The sequence below is a fragment of the Vanessa atalanta genome, chromosome 1, assembly GCF_905147765.1.
Source record: "Vanessa atalanta chromosome 1, ilVanAtal1.2, whole genome shotgun sequence".
Taxonomy (NCBI): Eukaryota; Metazoa; Arthropoda; class Insecta; order Lepidoptera; family Nymphalidae; genus Vanessa; species Vanessa atalanta.
This window is the reverse complement of record NC_061871.1, coordinates 5,858,208-5,880,764: the sequence shown is the minus strand read 5'-3', so window position 1 is coordinate 5,880,764 and position 22,557 is coordinate 5,858,208. Positions and strand designations below refer to the sequence as shown.

Genomic DNA, 22,557 nt, shown 5'->3' with positions numbered 1-22,557 from the left:
TATGATATAACTGAATAAATAATATCCATAAACCTATTTATTATTATACTAGTATAATTATATTTATTATTACGGTAATATTAAAAATTACAATAATATGTACAAAATATTCTTACATTTATCACATACAATGCACCATGAACACCACATATAATACATAATACATCTAAAGGTGCGCTATGTCGTGATTGTAATTTGCAATTTTGTATGCCCAAGACGTAAGGTCATTGTAAAAAAAAAAATTTAAGTGACAGGTAAATGGGGCATCCCTAGCATATTTCAATTGGACAATAGATTATTACTTATTGTAAAGTTTTAAATTTTATAGATTAAACTAATATTTTGATACTACCGAAATATTACCAAAACTTAGTATTTTTACAACTATATTTTACCGCAAACTAAAAAATTATAAGCTTCATAGATACGCCTCAAATTTCAAATGAAACGTTTTATAATTTTATAGTCATTTGTGGGGAGTGATCTTATTCTTATAAACTGACAGCTCCGCTTACGCTGCGAGAAACGAAGTGATGTAAGACATTGAAGTTAAATCACAAGTCACAAAAAATCCCAATTAAGATTAACATTTGCCATTTAACAGTTACATCTGTTCTCTCTATGTAAACAAACTGCGTCTGCACTCTGATACGATAATATATGCAAAGATTAAATTTAACGAAAACAAATAAATTCTCAATGTATTAATTGTGCTTTTTTGAAAAATAAAACATCGAAATGATTCGAGTTATTTATATTGCCTTTGTGTTTACTTTTCATATGAAAACATGTAAGTATTTTTGTATTTAAAATAATAATTTATCAGTTCGTAAGATTAGAAATGTTAAAAAGTCAAGGATGTTATACTTAAGTATTAATGCAAAATATGTTTTGTCTAATTAAATTGTGAACAAGTTAGATTCCTAAACGTTGAATATTCATACTGTAATAATAATAAATAAATTCCATTATTTGTACAACTGTCGTACCACATTCTAAAATATGATATTTATTAACGAAGAAAGCTAGTTTAGAAAGTTCATTTACGTATATTACGTACATAACTGTTTAAAGTAGTATTAAGTTGTTGAAAATCTTATTTAAAACCTAACAGGATAGTCAATTGATGTCAAGGTCTATTTTAATGATTTTACTTATTCAAATAATATAAAGTCAAATCTTAATTGATTGATGAAATTATTCAAATCATTGTATTTTGTTCGTTTCTTTAGAAAATCTAATATATTGTGTTCACGTACGTCATCGTTTCTTAATTTAGAGATCATGACAATCAGGATCGTCATTAGTAATAGGGTCTTTATCATTCCCCATACCAAAATTTATTAATATTACGAAGATATAATTTAGTTCTTTGTTTTTTATTTCGGTTGTTATTTTATAACAATATTCCAATAAACTATTTTATATTTTATTACTTCCGATAATTATTTCGCCGATGTCTAAAACGATGTCCAAAGCTTTGATGAATTCATAATGAAATACCATAGATTATTTAAGATCTCGGCCAATAATATGTGGTCAAATCAATATCAAAGTTATTCCTGTCGTTGGAATAGACTTTAGTAAGTTAATATGTTGCATATTTTTGTGATGTATTTTACTACATATTTGGAGAGGAAAGTGTTGGTTAAGGCCTTTTTTAACGAACGATGCCAAAACATATACTCATACTATAACTAAACTTTGTCATGTAAACAGAAATTACAACGTATCTGTTATATAGTTTGCAAATTCAAATCGATGTAAATGATTTGCAAAGTTTGTAATAATATATCTGTTATAAACTTTGCAAATCATTTACAACGATATCAATTTATGACATAACAAGACCTTAATTTGAATATACGCGTATAAATATATGCGTGGTAGGTTGTACCATTCATTATCAGAGTACGAGCGAATAGATCGGCAAAAGTTTAATCAAATCTTTTGCGATTAAGAATGCCTAATGCACAAAAAAAATAGCTAAATTTATTTACGTTGGCTATAACGAATAGAACATTTTTTTCGTTTTCGCTTAAAGGGTCGCGGCACCGAAGGTTTCAAGAAATGCCTATATAATCAATTTACTGCAAGAATTCTTTAAATAAATTATTTGCATAATTTACACTATTAATACAGACCACAAGAAGATTGTTGTTTGCAAACTAATTTTATCTAATCAAACAACAATGAGAGTATGTATCGTACAAATCACGTAGAGTCGAATTAGTCTCTGTTATTGGTTTCTTGAAGTTGGCCAATAATTTACTCTTTTAAAAGAATTTTACCATTATTTTATCCTTATAAAACTAGATTAGTATTGTTATTTGTTAATAAATATTACAAAAATATTGTTATTTTCTATTTTCAGGCGTAAGTAGAGACCATCGGTATAATCCAAGCAATGACTTTTTACTCCACGAAGCTGGTTCTATCCCATCGAATGACAAAAATAGTTACGATTTGAATTTTCCAAGCTTATCACCGTCAAAACCTAGTCAAACCACTCTGACCTCAAATATTAACAATCCTCCTGCTACAAAACCGCAATCATCTGGAAAACGTGACTATGTTGCACCCCAACGTCCATCCACTATTTCAACATCAACCTCTAAACCTGCGACAAATTCGTTTACAAACTCTGGATCTTCTTCACACACTCCTAAAAGAGATTATGTTGCTGAATTCCCTACCTTAAAGCCTGTCGGAACCACATCAAAACATTCAGTTACGACTCCTCTTCCTTCTACTCCACCCAAAAGAGATTATGTAGCGCCAAATCTACCATCATCTAATAACAAAAACATTCATCCAACGACAGGAAAAGTAAAAGATCTTGTCAACTTTTACGATAATAAGTCTCCGAGTGGTCCATCACAAAAGCCAAGCTACAGTTCGATTTTAAATGGACCTGGGAACCAATCACCAACACTGTCTACAGCTTACACTCCAAAACCAATGACTTTTAGTTCAGTTGTATCAGGCTCAAATAAACCCACTCCCACAAATAAAGTTACGACACCCGCCACCGCTGCTGGTAGACCTAGTGTTGCAAATAACAATGTACCTACAAAACGACCGGGAAGCACTGTTTTACCTAGTTCCATAACTAGTAATCAAGGCCAAGGCACAAATTCAGGTAATCCAAGTGATGTGGAATTACAAACTATAAGTGAAGAATTGCTTCGAAAAGACATAAATAATGCAGCTAAATATGTAACGATTAATTATCAAGAAAAAACAACATCGTATGCAAAGGATGATAAGGCTCCTCTACCGTAAGTAATTAATATTGAAGAAGAATTACTACTTATTACTTTTATTCCTAAATTAAAATATAATATGATTTTACAAGAGAACCCCTTTTTATATAAGATTTTAAATTAACATGGTTATTTTTATTACTAACAGTATTTAAAACGGGATATTTACCATGTTTTTTATTTTTATTTGTTGGAGCTCGATATTTCGACATTATCTACGAATGTCTCGTGAACAAGACATTCGTAGATAATGTCGAAATGTCTTGTTCACGAGACATTCGTAGATATTTCGACATTATCTACGAATGTCTTGTTCACGAGACATTCGTAGATAATGTCGAAATATCGAGCTCCAACAAATAAAAATAAAAAACATGGTAAATATCCCGTTTTAAATACTGTTAGAACCCCTTTTTTATTTATTTAGGTATAATATAAGCAAATGAGTCATCTGTTGGTAAGTAGTTTCGCCCGCCGACTCGGTCGGTCCCCGCCTATTGACGTTGGATCTGTAACAAATATTGAGTATTATATATTCAGTGTAAGGTTGTTATGTCCCAATGTACCTGTAATTTAACTGACTCATTCACCCTCTAACCCTCAAAAAAGTACTAAGTTGTGCTGTTTAGCATTAGACTAAGTGATGAGTGGGTGTTACCTACCCAGATAGACTTGTACTAATCCCAACAAATGAGGAGAATATCGTTGATTATATATTTATTAATAATAGACATTTTAAATTTTTAAAATAATTGTCGGTACGGTCTTTATCTGTAATCTTATAATACAACAATGAAATTAAACAATGCGATTACGCGTCGTCATAAGCGTAAATCCACAAACTTCAGATACCAATCAGCCCTGGAAAAATAGCGTTAATCAATCACGTTAACTTTATCTTTGTTTGCAGATTACTCACTATTGCACCCGAGGTATGGAATATTACGACAATTCAAAAATTCATACCTCTATTAGATAACTATGAAAGAGATACTTTAGTCAACGAATATGTGACGTCACAGGTATGCCAAAATTTAGCGACTGAAACATTTTATGAAAAATGCGTATTATATATTATGTCCTTGCCTATTGAGTCATAATATGAATTGTTCGATTTGCAGGAAAGAAATGAAGAGAACGCATTCATGGACGCAATTATGGCTACAAGTGTATTTCGTCATTTACTGAATTTCCTAAAAGATAAAGGTGATATATCGATCTTTTACTGCAAAAAATGAAAGTCTTTTCTTCTCTACTATGATGATTATTGTAACATTTTTATTTCAGGATATGTCACCCCGGATCCCAAACAACAAAGAGATTTTATAAAACAAATGTGGTTCGGATTATATTCTAGGGGTAAAGGAAAAATAAGCAGTTCAGGCTTCGAGCATGTATTTGTGTCTGAGCTTAAAAACAATGAAGTTTCAGGTAATTTACTTACTTATTATTACTATGATTTATTATTAAGTAATAAATATTAAAAGATGCCTGTATTCATTATAGGGTTGCACAATTGGATATATTTTTCAAAAGAAGAATTAGCGAACCGAATCAATTATTTCGGATACTTGAAATATGTAGAACTTAATGGCGTAAGTTATTTTAATTACTATATATTTTAATATAAAATCTGGTACAAGGTGTGCATATTAAATGGGATTCCTTTTTCAGAAAGGTGTTGTTCTCAAAATGCATTTCAACCAGCAAGGTGTCGACAAACCAGTAGATTCTTTGTTCATAGGTACATCGCCTGAATTAGAAATGGCACTTTATACCTTATGTTATGTTACGCGTTCTGATAAAGACTGTAAGCTAAAACTTGGAACAAAAGATGTTGAAATGGTTACACATAACTTTAGATACCGCAGCAAAAACTACATCGGCAGTGCATATCCACAGATATGATATCGAGATTTATAAAATATGATAATATAATCAATATAAGTAAATAATACTATTTTGTCTATTAAATTTTTATAACATTATTATTAAAACGTTTTTTATTTAGCACACTAACGACAGACTTTAGACTAACGACACGAAATAAATCCTCTTAATTGGTCAGGTGCTATAAAATACATAGATAATATATACCTGCAGGTCGCTTAACCATCGATATATGGTAACCATAATACGGCGTTATATATTAAGCGTAGCTTCCGTTTTATCTCTTATTTTTCGCATCGATGTTACATAATGTAACATCAGTAAATATATCCTAAAAATAAACAGAATACGACAGGAGGACATCAATATTGCATAATTTAATAGGGTATTGTCGGTAGTGAGAAATAAATTATGAAATTAGATAAAAAATAAAATATATGTAGAAATATACTTTAATATTAACACAATAAACATAGTAGAATACCCTGTTGCATTCGTTGAGTTTTTTAAAATTTCATTTTATAACGGCTTTCATTATCAGTCGTAGATGTCTGACAGACACATTAATTCCAAATTCTTTGTTTGATTTCTTCTAGTTCAAAAACTATCTTACTTTTATTATCAAATAAAGAAGTACCTAACCTTTTAAGTAAAATAGATATATTATACAATAAATGCATATAAATGAATTATAATAAATATTATCTTTAGGTTAATCGGACAACTTACTTAAGTCGCATCTAGCAAAGAGTACAAGAGCGTTTGAAAGCTATAATAATAATAAGAAGCCGTCAATCGGGATGAGAAATAACAACTTTTCACGAAACCTCATAGCCCTTCGTGAATGCTCGTGTAACCGATGTTACTTATTGATTATGACATTGTCTTGTCTCTTATAAAAGAGAGTGCATAGTAGTAATCCTACTTCCTACAAATATTATAAACGTTGTGTGTATGGATCTGGCTGATTTCTCTGAGGTATGGATGGATGTTTGTTACTCTTTCACGAAAAAATTACTGAACGGATTTGGATAAAATTTTGCACACAGATAGAAGATGTACTGGAATAACATATTGGACACTTCTTATCCCAGGAAAACATAAAATCTTTCGGAAAGGCAGGTGAAACGGAAGGCCGGAAGTAGTAATTAAAATAGTAAAAATAAATAGTAATTAAGGTAAAATTTATTCAATTAAACAAATCTTATTTATTTTAATAAAAACAAGTATATCCGCCATTCGTATCAATCACAGCTTGTTGTCGCTGTCGCCAAGGCTGCCGCATTGATCCAACAAGGCGAGAGCATATTATGTCGGTTCCTCTGAAGCCCTCCCAAACACTTCGGTAATGTTCTACGACAGTTGCTTTGTTTCTATCGTTATTATTTATCCACCGCTGCAACATCAAACCTCATAGATTTTATATCCACCGCTTTTGCAGGCCAAGGAATCATCATCACTTCCCGGTGCCGATGAAACTACTCATCACATGTCACGTCCTTACATTAACCGTCACTCAAAATAACGGCCGAATTACAAGCGTTTTTATTTTATTCAAGATATTGCAAGAAAATATATGACACTGACAGAATTTGACAATTCAGTAGAAGATATCATATCTAATTTAAATCTTGTAATGACAAATAAGACCATTAAAAAGGTTTCATGTTGATATGATACTAGACGTAGTCCAAAGATGTTACACTATTTTAAGCCAAGTTATCATACTATGTTAGTTTAATTTTATAATATGCAGTTGTCTGTTAAGTGCTTTAATTTCAAAAGGTACTAAGAGTTTACGACTTGATAAAGGAATGAATTTGAAAACTGACGAAGGTTTTTTTTACTCTACAGATATTTTGATATCGATATGTTTACGTTTTGTTAGCTATTGCTATTAATTTTTAATCATGAAAACTGGATACAAATTCCTAAGTAGTAACATGTTTTTAAAGTGACCTACAATGACTTTATACGCAAGGATTAAAACTTTTGACTTTGAAAATTAAATTTCTTTTATTCAAGTTTCATAAAAACAAAATTAGGTTTGAGTAATTTAATAAAAAAAACACTAATTGTAGATAATATATATTAATTATAATAATAATGTAATTTGCAATTCTAGGTTCAAGCTTATATAAATTAGAAGCGAAGAAACTTAGAAAGTGTTTTTAATTATTATTAAATTAGCCATTACTACTAGTGACTAAAGTCAGAGTTCAGACTGGCTAGTTGCTTATATCTTCTTAGTTTGCCTACTACAGTTTATAGTTTTTGTATTTTGCCGATAATTTCAAGCGGAGACCAAAACAGAATATCGATTACCAACTCGTATTTACCCGTGTTAATGTCATTGTCAAAACAGAACGTCATTTCTAACGCCCAGTAACTTAAAATTGTGCTGTGTAAATGCACGTGTAAAATAGGAATGATTTTTATAGAAAATCTACGAATTATGCAATGTTAACTGCTAGTTTTATTTCAGTTATAATGTTGTGTTAATAAAATGGTGTATTTTTTAGAGTTATTTTAGCTCCACGTAGTTATTTATAATAGAAATTATTTAAAATTTTACCAAAATGAGTATGTGCAATACCTTGCTTAGCAGGATTTTAAAATTGAATCGTAGTTTCTCACATAAAAATGTTAAGAATACATCTCTAATACAAACGAGTAATTTTTCCACTCGTGAGCTTTTAAAAGAAGCTTATTGTCGCACAAAACTAAAATGTAGATGTAAGTATAACTATCGAAAATTCGTAGTTATTGATGTTAAATAAAAAAATATACATCTTTCTATGGTTTTAGCTAAAAAATTACCTCAAGATGTAAATCCTCGAGGAGTATTTGCCTGTAATGAGTTGGACCTTTCGGAAGTTAAAGTGTATGGATTTGATTATGATTACACTTTAGCACATTATAAGCCGTCTTTGGAACATCTACTGTATAATCTCGGAAGAGATATGCTTTTAGATAAATATAAGGTAAGTGTTAAAAAAAAAAAATCACTTTTTTTAAATACCTTTCTGTAAATAGTATTTTTTACATTTATAAATTTTTCCAGTATCCTTCAGAAATTTCAAAATTGGAATACAAACCCGATTTTGCAGTTAGAGGACTACATTATGATATAGAGAAAGGTCTATTGTTAAAATTGGATTCATTTCTTCAAATTCAATTTGGTGCTGTATACAGAGGTCTAACTCCTGTAGCACCAGAGGAAGTTCTTAAAATATACAGAAATAGAATAATACCAATAGCATATGTCGAGGGTGATACAAGAGTTCACAAAGTAAGTTAATAAATTGCTTATAATAAAAACAAAATATGTTATGGATATACACAATCTATAAAAAGTATATGTATGTAGAACATACTTTACAGCTTGCCTTGTCCATTTCTTCTTTTTTTTTACAATCAATAGACACTCACTGTTAGAAATATTAATTATTTATTATATCACCTTTATGGGAACTAAAAAGTTACTTCCTTGTGCCTGTAATTACACAGGCTCGTTCACTTTTCAAAGCAGAACATAACAATACTAAGCAATGGTGTTGTCTAGCGGTAGTACAAGTGATGAGTTGGTGGTACCTACACAAATGGCTAGACAGATTCCTACCGCTATGTGTATTTATTTTTCCGCCAACCCGCATTGGAGCAGCGTGGTGGAATATGCTCCAAACCTTCTCCTCAAAGGGAGAGGAGGCCTTTATCCCAGCAGTGGGACTTTTACGGGCTGCTAAAAAAAAAATTGATATGTGTATTTAATAATCAACACATTTTGACAAAAGCCCTGCACCAATTTTTTTTTTTAAAAAAAGCTAAAATCATCCTTGTTATTGAAAATAATATAGCTTAAGTGTAATTCCAATTATCTTTTAGTGATGTACAATAAACATATCATAACTATTGCCTTTGAATTATTTATACAGTTTTGTTAGAAGAAATAAAATGTCATATTAAAATACAGAATTTTATATTTTATTTTGCATGTGTGCATATATTAAAACAAATTAAACCTATACATAATAAATTACCATATTAACGTTCTGTATATATAGTAAATAAAATAACTGAGGCACTTGTAAGCAATCATTCATTTGTATGTTCCCCTTGCAATTGTCATTTAGTTCCTACAAGGTTGTGTGCTAGCTAGCTACGTTAGCAAATAATGCACAACACATGACAATTTATTGATGTATAATACAAACAATCCTCATGTATTACAGTAGATAAATATATAATCATGTAACTGGTGCATGTGTGTATTGAGAATTAATTTAAAAAAAAATGGTCATTAAGGATATGAATATTTGCATGTATTTTTTTTTTATATTTAGTCTATTTGATTTTTTTTAATCAATAGGAATTTATCTTAGTTTTACATGTATAAATTGTGCACATAAGAAAACAGTTTTTAAAGATATAGTTATTTATTCATAAATGTTTTTGTTAACTAATGATTGAACTTGCTTATCTAAAATATAATTAGTCAAGTAACCAATGGAAGTCGTATAAATATTACCAAGGTGATGATTTAAGACATATCTATCACCTTTTTATGCCCTTTTTTGCAATATTAAATATGATTGGTGATATTTGGTGCTTTATAAAGCCATAGTAAAAAATAAATTTATAATGAAGATTATCACTTTTTTAAATACTATTTATCTGAATAATTCTTTCATTAACATTAGTTTATTTTATATTATTTTATATAAATATTTCTGTAAATAAATGAATGTTATAATCTTCTCTTTCAGGCAAACAGATCGAAGATGGTACACTTGGCGGATTTGTTTTCAGTGCCAGAGATGGGCCTAATGTGCAATGTTGCGGAATATTTTATAAGAAATCAAATAGATTATCATCCAGAAATATTGTTCTTGGATGTAAAGGTGAATAAAATGTACTTTTATAAAATAAATTTAAATTTTTATGATAATAATAATTTTGGTAATGTTGATGGCATGAAAATTTGCACTATAGATTTTAAATTAGAATTTTAGAATATTTATTTTGCCATTTAGTCAATATAGGAAAAATATCGCTCAGCTATATTACAGATTCTGTCATACATAATTTTGCTACTTTTGGTCGTAGAGTGATGGTACATAGCATATAAGGCTATATGCTTGGATAAATCTAACACTGAATTTTTCAAATCAGACAAGTAGTTCCCTTGATTAGTGCGTTCAACCAAACAAACAAATTCTTCAGTTTAATAATATTAGCATAGACAAGGTACCACATATACATATTATAGTAAGTTAAGACAGACCAGCGGTTAGATATGTGATCCTTAGTTGTAATATTTTGGAATCATTTTGATAAACTAAATAATTTATTTTTTTAAACGTAACAAAAGAAAAATCTTTTGGATAAGATACGGCCACTTGATAGTATGTTGTTATATTTGTTCGCAGACATTGACACTGTAAGAAACTATTTTACGCCGTCAAATTGCCTTGCCTTTATTCTGTCGCCGACCAACAGTACAATGCTTAAAATAACTAATGAGTGGGTAGTACCTTCACAAACGACTTTGTACACAGATTTACCACCAACAAATTTATAATTATAATACATTCCAAAGTCATACATTTTTAGGGCTCCGTACCCAAAAGATAAATCGGGACTCAGACTGTTACTAAGACTTTGCTGTCCGTCCGTCTGTATCTCATGAACCGTGATAGTTAGACAGTCGAAATTTTCAATGATTATGACGTATTTCTGTTGCCGTTATATCAGCAAATACTTAAACACAGAATAAAATAACTATTAAAAAGGGTTCTCCCATACAACAAACGTGATTTTTTTGGCGTTTTTTATACACAATGGTTAGGAATCCTTCGTGCGTGAGATTGACTTGCAATTGGCTGTTGTTTTTGTTAATTATTATGTACATTTATATTATTTTTTTGCCAAACTTTATATTTTACTCCACTCGTGGTGGAAATACGTATGTTTTATAAACAGTATGTATGTTATGTATAAACTGTTAGGGATATGCAGTCAATAAAAGTAGTAATTATCTATGGAATCATTTTAGTGTCTTACTTTTGATTACAAAGATAGATACACTATGCCCGAAGGCTATGCATCCTTAGAATTATTAATATGTATGAATTATTAGTAAGTGTTCAATTAAATCGACATGTTTTTATTTCTAGGCATAAAAATTAAAATATTTTGTAATCATGGAAAAACGATTGTTTTAATGACAATTCATTTGTTCGTTTAATGTTTAATTTGTTCACAGAATTCAGTTCAGAGTTGCCATCCCATAATGCATAAGATTGTCGCTAAGAATGTGGAGGAATATATAAGACCCAATTCTGATTTGAGGAAGTACTTCCAGTTGCTGCAGGAATGTGATAAAAAGTTGTTTTTAGTCACAAACAGCCCGTATCATTTTGTGTGAGTAAACTTATTTGATATATTTTTTTATTAATATAACTAAATTTACATACATGGATAATTATAAAATTACGTAATAAAAGTTAAAAAATAATATATAGATAGATATACCATATCATTGATAGTAGCAATAATTCAAGTGTGTTTAGTCTTTTTTTTAAATATTACATAATTACGTCACACTCATCACATAATTATAATTTTATTGTTCCGCTTAAATTATGAATGAAAGAATACCGATATACAGTTACGTAAATAATATAATTTAAAATATTTTTTTTCTCAAATATTGAATTTTTAATAAATATACAAGTACATGACTTAAGGACAGTATTTAATTTAGATATTTCTTTAAATAGTTTTTATGTGTTTAAATTTAGTCCCAAAACGCTATGTCACGTGTTAATGACGTGAAGAAAAATGCTACGCAAATAAAAAGTTGTCTTCCTTTGTTTTCAACACTTAATAGAAGTTCAAATCTTAATAAATAAATATATAATTGAAGTTTTTCTCTTTCTTATCGATCGTTGTCTGTATGGATGGCTCTTTGGTATTGACGATTAATACTATCACCGAATCGAAATTTTAATTCGAAATCGAATCGAATTGGAAAAATTCGAATGAAATTGTCTAGCCTTGAGAAAAACCCCGCTAAAAAACACAACGAGCATAGTTTTTACCTAATTGATGATAATTTCAGTATTCAGCGTTTGACATAGAAGACGAATATTATATAATTATACGCATTATTTCTATTTTTAAAATAAGTATATATATCTATTCTTATATAATACGTTTACATCATTATGCAATGTCAGATCAAAAATAATTTTGCATATAAAAAAAAATGTGTACATATTATGGATAATGGATGTACCATTACTACGTATGTAATACGAAGATATCTAAATGGTATATTATTAAACATCATTATTCCTCAAGTAGCTACAGCCAGTGTTTGGTTTATATATTGATATGTATTACCCTTATTATATGAACCCTTTACCTTATGTAATTATTTATTTATTCCGCTTATTGCAATTTGTTTTTTATAATATAATTATTAATTATATAATTCAATTTTTAGTTGTATACAACTCAATCCGATCTTATTTGTGTCAACAGTAATGCAGGCATGGAAATGCTAGTGGGTTCAGACTGGCGGGAGTTCTTCGATGTGGTAATAGTGAACGCCAACAAACCGAAGTTCTTCACGGAGGTCTCACGGCCCATACGAGTATTCGATAAAAATGCCAACACGCATATATGGGAGAAAGTGACATCCTTAGAAAAGGGCATCATTTATTACGAGGTAATTTTTGGTACTGCTTTGGATTTGGAATATAAATTATGAATTCACTAAATTTAAAAGCCTCAGTGGTTAGAACGTGGCCATCTTAACCGGTGTCTGCAGGTTCAAACCTAACTTATTACCACAATTTGTATTTATAATTCATCTCGTGCTCGGCGGTAAAGAAAACATCGTAAGGAAACCGGCATGTATCTAGTTTCAATGAAATTCTGCCACATGTGTATCCACCAACCAGCATTGCAGCAGTGTGGTGAATAAGCTCCATAGTTCTACTTCTTGATGTGAGAATGAATGTATGAATGAGATATATTTACTAAATACTATATATATATAGCGAAGGGAACGTGGGAGAATGTGGGCGATCTTCGTCCATCGTATATTTTTCGGAAACGCGGCGAAATCGGACGTAGGTGGGCTATACGTGTCCTAAAATGACCAACCCTTGGCAACCGGCAGCTGTCAACAACCCCCAGTGCTGCCCACCATTGTATCCGAATACGCCCAAATCGATTAGGATTTGACGTTCCGCTTTCCAATCTCCGACGTATATATAACATTGAAGTATATTATATATATTTACTATATAATATATTTCAATGATTATTAATTATTTGGGTATCAAACGAACCAGGGCCCTTCAAGCCCTATCAGCACCGAGGCGGGGCTGTAGGATGTCGTACGAGCGCCGCACATAACTAACGAAAATGGACGAGGCAACGTGATCGATAAAATAGTCCTTACTTAATAGGAAGCTATTGATTATGGAATCCTTATGTAGCTTTGACCTTCGAGAAGGCGGCACAGCTTTGCTCACCACGGACTCCGAATTATTCCGGTTTCGACGACGATGAGGATGAAGTGTGGCGTTTAACGCAATGAAATTTGTTATATATCACTTATTCTTCCAACTTAGGCAGAGGTATATGGCTTGTAATGGCGCATCCATTTGGTTTAACACTCAGTTTTATATATAATCGGCACATATTGAGCATTCTGCGGGTAGGAGTCAAACAAGTTGCAACGTTTTTAGTGTACTCTTGAATTTTATTTAATTAAAATACATTATATATAATATATGTATGTCTAAATAACATTACCTACCAGCTTACAATCTCCTTTAGAATAAAACAATAAAATAATAAGTGAAATAACAATTAATCACTGCTAAAACCATGGAGTCAATCAAAGATTCATTGTCTGCCATGTCTGAACTATTTAATACAAAAATGAGTGAATTTCAACATGAGTTACAAAAGACATCTTCGTCAGTTGCTACACACACACCATCACTTTCAACAGAGTTCACGCAGTTTAGAAGCTTCATTATAACTGCTCTCAGCACTCTTCAGCGTCAGGTAGAATTTCTTGGTAGGGAGTTGGACCGCCAGGAAATGCAAAGTAGGCGCAAAATACTACTTCTTCATGGAGTCCCAGAAGAAAAAGCTGAGAACACCAGTGCTCGTGTGACTAGTCTCGTTGCAGACCATTTGGACTTGACAAACTTCTCTAGCTCCAGCATAAAAACTTCCTATCGGCTTGGTAAGTCTACAGCCAACCGGAACAGGCCAATTGTAGTTAAGTTCTGTGATGTTAGCGTGCGGGATAAGGTGTGGTTTGCCAAGTCAAAATTTAAAGGCACTGGCATAACCCAATCGGAGTTCCTCACGAAGACACGGCACGATGTGTTCCTCTTAGCACGGCAGCGTTTCGGCATTGGGAAGTGTTGGACCAGGGATGGACGGATATTCTTCGTAGCCCCAGATGGATCGCGTCACCAAGTTGAATCACACGCTGAACTCGAAGCTGTATCTTCTTCACTTTTAAAATCTCCAGAAGTAAAGGGCTCAAACGTGTCGAAGAATCCAGACAGCAAAGTTACAGTTTCTCGACCGAAACGAATTATTAAAAAGTAGTGATTATCATTTCTCGGTTTTACATAATATCTGCTTACTGCAACAATTGGTTTGTTTACTTTAATTTACCTTCCTAATCACTTACTTACTTTTATGATTCAAGTAGTTATAACTTTATAAGTGAGTGTAGTTTAAAATTTGTTATTATTTGTCAGATATCTAATACAGATTGTGATGACAATTTCTATTAATGACAGCTGTCACGATCTGGACTCTAGTGTTTTGCCTATTTTAATTACGTATACATTTGTTTCATTATTTTTAATTTAATTTTTTTTTTTATTTGTTTTTTTTTCTGTAATACATAAATCTACTTTTATTATTTTTCAGATAATGTAATTTTTGAAATAATGTCTGTTTTGATAATATTTGTGTGTTTCAGTTTTGTAACTGGAACACCATTTCCATCGTGAAATTAATTTTGTTACTTTTCACTATTAGTTTGTTTTGTGACTTATTCTTTTGATCGTTTTTTATGTTAATTTTATTATGCTATTATTATATATATATATATTTTTTTTTGTGATTACCTTAGTACTTTAATGTAAACACATGGTTTCCTTTTTTTTATTTTTTTGTTGGTAGTAAGCAGATTATGTATATAATTATTATTTAAAGTTACTAGTTTTTAGTTTTATTAGTTATTAGTTTTATTAAATTCATAATCTCTCAACAGCTGGCGGGTAAGATGGAACTATTATATATTTGATATTAGTACATTTATATATTGTTTTTATTAAATATATTTATATACTTATTTTATTTTAATTCACTATATTCTTATTTATTTATTATTATTATTTAATATATATGTATAATGATTGATAATAGCCATGTTCAAGACGACAATGATATTTATCTTTCTCTCTCTTCTGATTCAGCCAGTAGCGACGACAGCTTTCAAAGTGTTCCTTCTCTCAATGAATCTCTATTAACTCTTTTTACTGACGTAACTAAAAACTTTAACATTGTTCATATTAACGCTCAGAGTATTCCTGCTCACTATCCTGACCTTCTCACATCGTTTGATAACAAAAATCTCCATGCTATTCTTGTTTCTGAATCATGGCTTAAGCCATGTTTGTCTTCCGAGTCATATTCTTTACCGGGTTTTCATTTAATTCGAAATGACCGTGTCAATAGAACCGGTGGAGGTGTTGCCATGTATCTGCGATCCTACATTCCTTTTAAAATTATCAGCATGTCAGTACCTCAGACTGGTCCTTCCGCGGAACATCTTTTTATTGAATTAACTTTTTCCCATTGTAAACTTCTACTGTGTGTTTTTTATAATCCTTGCCTATCAATTGACTACTTTCCCTTACTAGAATACCTTCTCGAAAAATTTTCTCCTCAATATAACCACACTATATTGATGGGTGACTTTAATACTTGTCTCATCAAGAATGATTATAGATCCTTCAGACTCAACTCCTTAATATCTGCATCTAACTTACACATTCTTCCTCTCTCTGCAACACACTTCTTTCCGAATTCCAATCCTTCACTTCTCGACTTAATTATCGTGTCTTCCACTGACCATGTTGAGAAACATGGTCAGTGCAATGCTACAGCATTCTCTTATCATGATTTACTTTACCTATCCTATAAAGTTAAACCACCTAAAGCTAAGTCAAGAATACTTCTGCTACGTAACTTTGGTGGTGTGGATATCAGTCGCCTGCATAAAGATGCATCTAAAATCGACTGGTCAGTAGTGCTGGATGCGGATACAGTTGATGAACGGGTTGCAATTTTTAATTCCTTATTAACACAATTATTTGACATTCATGCTCCCATTCGTCCTGTACGCTTAAAACATCGGCCTGCTCCCTGGCTTACCGATGAAATCAAAAAACTTCAACATCGTAAGAACGTAGCCAAAGCAAAATATAAGTTGAACCCTACTGATAAAAATCGCGAGAAATATAGAAATATTCGGAATCGCTGCAACATGCAATGTAGAGATCAACAACGACGCCATATTCATCGGTCTTTAACCGACAATGATCCTTCTAAAGTGTGGAAATTTCTTGAAACACTTGGAATTGGGAAAGCACGTCGAGAACTAAATTTAAATAATCTGGATATAAATCACCTTAACCAGCATTTCTCGTCTTCGGATACCATAGATGGTACGACAAAAACAAACACTATTAGAAATATTTCAGCGTCTTCTACTCCCAATATTCCTTCTTTCTCTTTTAGTCAGTTTACTGTATGTGATGTTAAGAAGAACATTCTAGACATCAACTCTGATGCCGTGGGTTCAGATTGCATTAGCCGTAAAATGATTATTCCCATTATTGACCTTGTAGCTCCTATCATTACATCTATCTACAACTTGTCGATAGAATCCTGTACATTTCCTACGATCTGGAAAGATGCTCAAATAATCCCTGTACCGAAAAAGTCCAATTCGAATAGTTACTCCGAATTCCGTCCAATATCGATTCTTCCTTTCTTATCAAAAGTATTTGAGCGTCTTATATATCAACAAATGACTCCCTTTCTATCCAAAAATAACCTTATGAATCCTTTCCAATCCGGTTTTCGCTGTGGTCATAGTACGGCTACTGCCCTCGTTCAAATAACGGACGACATCAGACTTGGTATGGACAACCAACTGATTACAGTGTTAGCACTGCTGGATTTCAGTAATGCATTTAACACTGTCGATTTTGACATTTTACTAGCTATACTACGTTCTCTTAACATATCTCCTAAGGTGACTGACTGGTTTCAGTGTTACTTGCGAGGGCGTCGGCAGCGCGTATACACTAATGGTCGTAACTCAGACTGGTGTATGCTAAGCGCTGGCGTCCCGCAAGGTGGCGTGTTGTCTCCTTTATTATTTTCTATATTCATTACCTCTATCACTAATCACATTTCTTCTCTCTACCACTTGTACGCAGATGATCTCCAAATATATTCACAGACTCAATTTAGCGGGCTCTCGGACACCATTGATTTAATAAATAAAGATTTGATGCACATAAGTCAATGGAGTAAATCCTATGGTCTGAGAGTTAATCCCACAAAAACAAAGGTGATTATCATTGGTAGCCCGAGACTTATTTCACGGATTGACTGGAAACAATTACCACCTGTCCTTTTTGATGGCGTCTGCATACCAATCTGTGAAACAGTAAAAAATCTAGGTGTTATCTTTGATAGGCACCTTTCGTGGGCACCTCAAATAAATGAGGTTAGTAAAAAAATATTCTCTTCCATTGGCTCACTGAGAAGATTGAAAAACTTTTTACCCATTATAACTAAAGTTACGCTAGCACAATCTCTCCTTCTACCTATTCTTGACTATGCTGACACTTGTTATACTAACTTAAGTGAGGAGCAATTAAATAAACTTGAGCGATTACAAAACCTATGTATACGGTTCATATTTGGTTTACGCAAATATGATCATGTTTCCGAATTTCGCCAAAAACTCAAGTGGCTCCCTATTCGCCTTCGCAGGAATACTCACATTTTATCTCTTCTCTATTCTATTCTTTTTAATCCAGCGACACCCTTCTATCTTAAAGAGCGTTTCACTCTCCTCAGGGAGACTCATAAGCGCGCTCTTCGCTCGAATGAAAATTTAATTCTCTCCATTCCTTCCCACTCTTCTTCTTATTATTCTAAGTCTTTCACTGTTGAAGCTTCTCGAATTTGGAACTCACTACCCTTAGCTATTAGACGCGCACAGTCGTTAGCCGTTTTTAAAAGAATGGTTAAGGACTTTTACTTGTTGCATTAAGCAGTCGTTTTGTCGTTGATAATTTTTTGTTCTGTTATATCTCCTTTTTTTTTATATATATATATTTTATGTATTTATTTATGTAAATATTTATTATAGTATATATTTATATTATATGTATTTATTGTTATCTGTGTATTGTGTAATTTTATATTATGTAAGTATTATATTATGACTTAAATTACTGTACCCTTCCCATATATGTAAATATTATGATCCTCTGCCCAAAGGTTGCCTGGAAGAGATCGCTGCTGAGCGATAAGGCCGCCTGTTGCACCTCATGCAACTTTGTGTAGCAATAATGTAATTTTTAGTTTTAAGTTTGGGTGCAATAAAGGATAAATAAATAAATAAATAAGATGGTATAATATTACGAATATTTCCCACAGGGTACGGTGAAGCAGTTGCAGGACCTGACCGGTTGGAGCGGACACCAGGTTCTGTACTTCGGCGACCATCCCTATAGCGACCTCGCAGACGTGACGCTGGAGCACGGCTGGCGGACCGGGGCCATCATCAACGAGCTGACGGTCAGTCTAAGTCTCGTCAAGGTCTTATACGTATTTTATTGCCAATTAAAGTTACTCATATTTCATAATCATATATTAAATTTTTAATTTATACAAGGTTAAAGACAGATAAAAAATTTGAGTTAATGTAACATTAATTTTATGTGAAATTAATTTAAATAAAATATATACATAAGATTTCTAAATATGTCTAGCAGTCCATAAATATAATTTGGTTGTTTTTCTTTCAGCATGAGATTAATACTCTGAACACTCAGACGTTTAAAGAGAACGCTAACTGGCTTCAAATGCTAACACAGCTTATTGAAGACCACCAGGACTACAAGGAACCAGAGGCTTTAGCGGTGATTGGTGAATGGATGGCAGAACGGGACTACTTGCGGTATGTTAATAATTTAATCTTTTCCAACATATTGAGAAAAAAAAAACAAAGTACGAAATAAGCATATTTTTATCTCATATTTATGAGATAAATTATCATTAATCATATACCACCAATTAAGGGACGGAATTCCGCATAACATCCCTAGAGCTTCCACAAGAAAGAGCCCGCCACAAAAGAAATTTCTAAAACTAAACACTTTCCAATACCAATGATTTAAATGTGTTTATTTAAGGTAATATATATGTATCTTGCTAGTAGCACTTTGTGCTCTACCATCTGGGTAGGTTCCAACCACTCATCATGTATTCTACCGCTACCTAGTATTGTTGTGTTCTGGTGTAAAGGATGAGATAGCCAGTAACTACAGGCACAAGGGACGTAACATTTTAGTTCCCATGGTTGTTAGCGCATTGGTGACGTAAGGAATGGTTAATTTTTTTTACAACGCCATTGTCTATGGGCAGTGGTGACCACTTAACATCAGGTGGCCCATTTGCACGTCCGCCTACCGATATCATAAAAAAACAAAAAACAATCATACTACATTTTTTTTAATATTTGATACAATCACTATAATTCGGTGTACGTTTATTTCGTACGTTTGTAAAATTGTATTAATCGCCTACGGATACATTTCCTTCATTAAACAATGATGTCCAATCCAAGTAGTAAGTTCTTGAAAAATAGCGGTGAAATAATGTCAGGAGAATTGACACAGGTTTTGTATTTATGTGTTTTTTTTTTCAGAAATTCAACAAAGTCAGTTTTTAACCCTCAGTTTGGTAGCGTCTTCCGGACATATCACAATCCAACATATTTCTCAAGACGATTGTTCAGATTTGCCGATATTTACACATCCAATATAAGGAACTTATTAAACTATTCATTAACTCACACCTTCTATCCTAGACGAGGTGTGATGCCGCACGAGTATGGATCTTATTTCGTATAGAATAAGTAAAATATTACTATTATGAAATGTTCAATGTTAGAGTCGATAATGCCTCAATTTTTAAAAAGTATATCTTTGGATGATTTTATTTTATATTTTTTAAGAGAATTTTATTATATTCAATTAATTTCATTCAACATATTAGAAGTAATTTGTTATTGAACTTTTCATACATTAAAGTTAAGCAAAGTTTTTATAATTAAAATTACAACAAACATTTCATTCATACTTTACAATATTATTGTTTTGAATAGAAAACGAAATATCAAAATTCATTAGGGACTTGAATGAATAATCTTTACATATGAAATGTTTTCAAAAGTCAATTAAATATGTCTAGTGTATTGAAATGAAAACATCGAATATCAGATCGAATTAAAAATAAGAGATGTTCAAATTCTATATTATTGTTATGCAGACTCTACACTCGCGCCCAAGTAGCGTTGCTCTTTAAATCTGCGTGTGAAACAATACAAACATGTTTACGAAAGCATTAATTATCTCAAAATGAATGTGTTTACAAAAACTAGAAAGGGATTGGAGAACGCTAAAGAACTTACTAATACTCATGCTCACTTCCTGTCGATAATAAACACATATATATAAATAAATATATATATATCTTCAGTATCTTACGCAAATCTCAACTTAACTCTTCTTATTGGAAGAAATTTATAATAATTAAAACAAATAATTCATACTCAAGCCGGAAATTGAAATATTTTTAACCGACTGCAGCTCAAATAAGGATGATAATCCATCATGTTTAGTACCAAGACATGATATGTTAGATAAGATACGTTTGTAGAAAGAGTCAAAGTATTAACGTCACCATTGTGACGTCACTAGAAATGTAATTTTGAGGTAAAATATTAAATAATAGTAATATTTTAGAGTCTGTTATAGCCATATTGTTTATCCCTCTTTTTTATAATCGGATTTATATTTATCATGTTAACTTGTTAATTATATTTACATAGTGAATTTATCTTTGTAGTTAAATATTTATTAGTAAATAAGGTCAACTGTTTCTTCGATATCATATGCTATTGTAAGTAATAACAGTTCTAAGATTCCTCGAGGTATTCATCTTTTATAGAGTCTAGTCAACTGTATTTATTACCCACAGATTTATTCTTGAAGATTTTTTTCTATACATTTAGAATCTAATATTGAATGAACTTTTTGATATTTTGTTAGTTTATTCTATTTACGCATAATGTTACAACATTTTAAGAATAGTATTTGTATAGTAAGATGTTTCTATTGTATAAGGCATTTAATGTAGATAAGTGTTTTTTTAGAGTTAAGTAAGTCATTTTATTCTTGCCGCTGCAAAAACGCTAGTGTTTTTATTAAAAAAATAATTTACATATATTTTTTAGATTCAAATACAATCTGTTTTTATAATAAATCGTGTGTTCAATTTACATTATACTTAACAGAAATTGAGTGTAAGACGTCTCGTAAAAGTATTTTAATATGCTGTCAAGTACTATGTATTACGATTACTAATATTGTACCAAAATTGCTTGACAATAAATAATTTCAAGTTCAACCATATGTACTTTTATTTCATCGATAAGGCTGTTAAGCCTAGCATTGTTTATGGTATTACAGTACAGTACTTCAATTTTATTAATTGCTGGTTCGAAGTTTGTACTCAATGCACAAACTTTTGCTTTCCAAAATTCAGTTTGTTCTTTGTTGTCAAATTTAAAATAGTAGTAATTGGACATGCAAACTAAATTTGTCCGAAAATCTACAACAGCGCGATTTTTAAGACATTTTCTGCCTCACACAACCACTCTGTGGAACCAGCTTTCGCCGGCGGTTTTTCCGAACCGATACGACTCGGGAACCTGCAAGAAAAGAGCGTACTCATTCCTTAAAGGCCCGCAATGCACCTGCAAGCCTCCCGGTGTTGCAGATGTCCATGGGCGGTGGTAATCACTTTCCATCAGGTGAGCCTCCTACTCGTTTGCCCCCAATAAAATAAAATAAAAAAGAAACCCTTACTTTTTCAAATATTAAATTTATTTCAATAATAATTTTCGTTTGCAGTGTGTCGCCTCAATTCTATACATATAAAGGATAAAAATCACTGTTAGCTACGGTTTTGATTC

At 31.7% G+C, this 22,557-nt stretch overlaps 3 protein-coding genes across 4 annotated transcripts; all 3 read left to right on the top strand.

Annotated features, from left to right (window-relative positions):
- Positions 1-557: 557 nt before the first annotated feature.
- LOC125066628 (endoribonuclease CG2145-like) lies at positions 558-5,226 on the top strand. Its single transcript, XM_047674785.1, has 7 exons — positions 558-790; positions 2,375-3,281; positions 4,177-4,288; positions 4,388-4,472; positions 4,554-4,697; positions 4,773-4,861; positions 4,941-5,226. The coding sequence occupies exons 1-7, from the start codon at positions 739-741 to the stop codon at positions 5,172-5,174; spliced, it is 1,623 nt and encodes a 540-aa protein (XP_047530741.1). The 5' UTR covers positions 558-738; the 3' UTR covers positions 5,175-5,226.
- Positions 5,227-7,535: 2,309 nt separating this feature from the next.
- Positions 7,536-21,989, top strand: LOC125076994 (5'-nucleotidase domain-containing protein 3). Of its 2 annotated transcripts, none has more exons than XM_047688774.1 (9): positions 7,536-7,892; positions 7,983-8,140; positions 8,221-8,448; positions 9,923-10,057; positions 11,422-11,579; positions 12,705-12,891; positions 18,954-19,094; positions 19,325-19,476; positions 20,227-21,989. In XM_047688774.1, the coding sequence occupies exons 1-9, from the start codon at positions 7,736-7,738 to the stop codon at positions 20,429-20,431; spliced, it is 1,521 nt and encodes a 506-aa protein (XP_047544730.1). In that variant the 5' UTR covers positions 7,536-7,735; the 3' UTR covers positions 20,432-21,989. The 2 variants fall into 2 exon arrangements, with proteins under 2 accessions (XP_047544730.1, XP_047544722.1); XM_047688766.1 differs by having other exon boundaries at positions 7,537-7,892; positions 7,965-8,140.
- Positions 13,984-14,923, top strand: LOC125077012. The gene has a single exon (XM_047688785.1). It carries the CDS (start codon positions 14,064-14,066, stop codon positions 14,802-14,804), a length of 741 nt encoding a protein of 246 aa, XP_047544741.1. The 5' UTR covers positions 13,984-14,063; the 3' UTR covers positions 14,805-14,923.
- Positions 21,990-22,557: the final 568 nt, after the last annotated feature.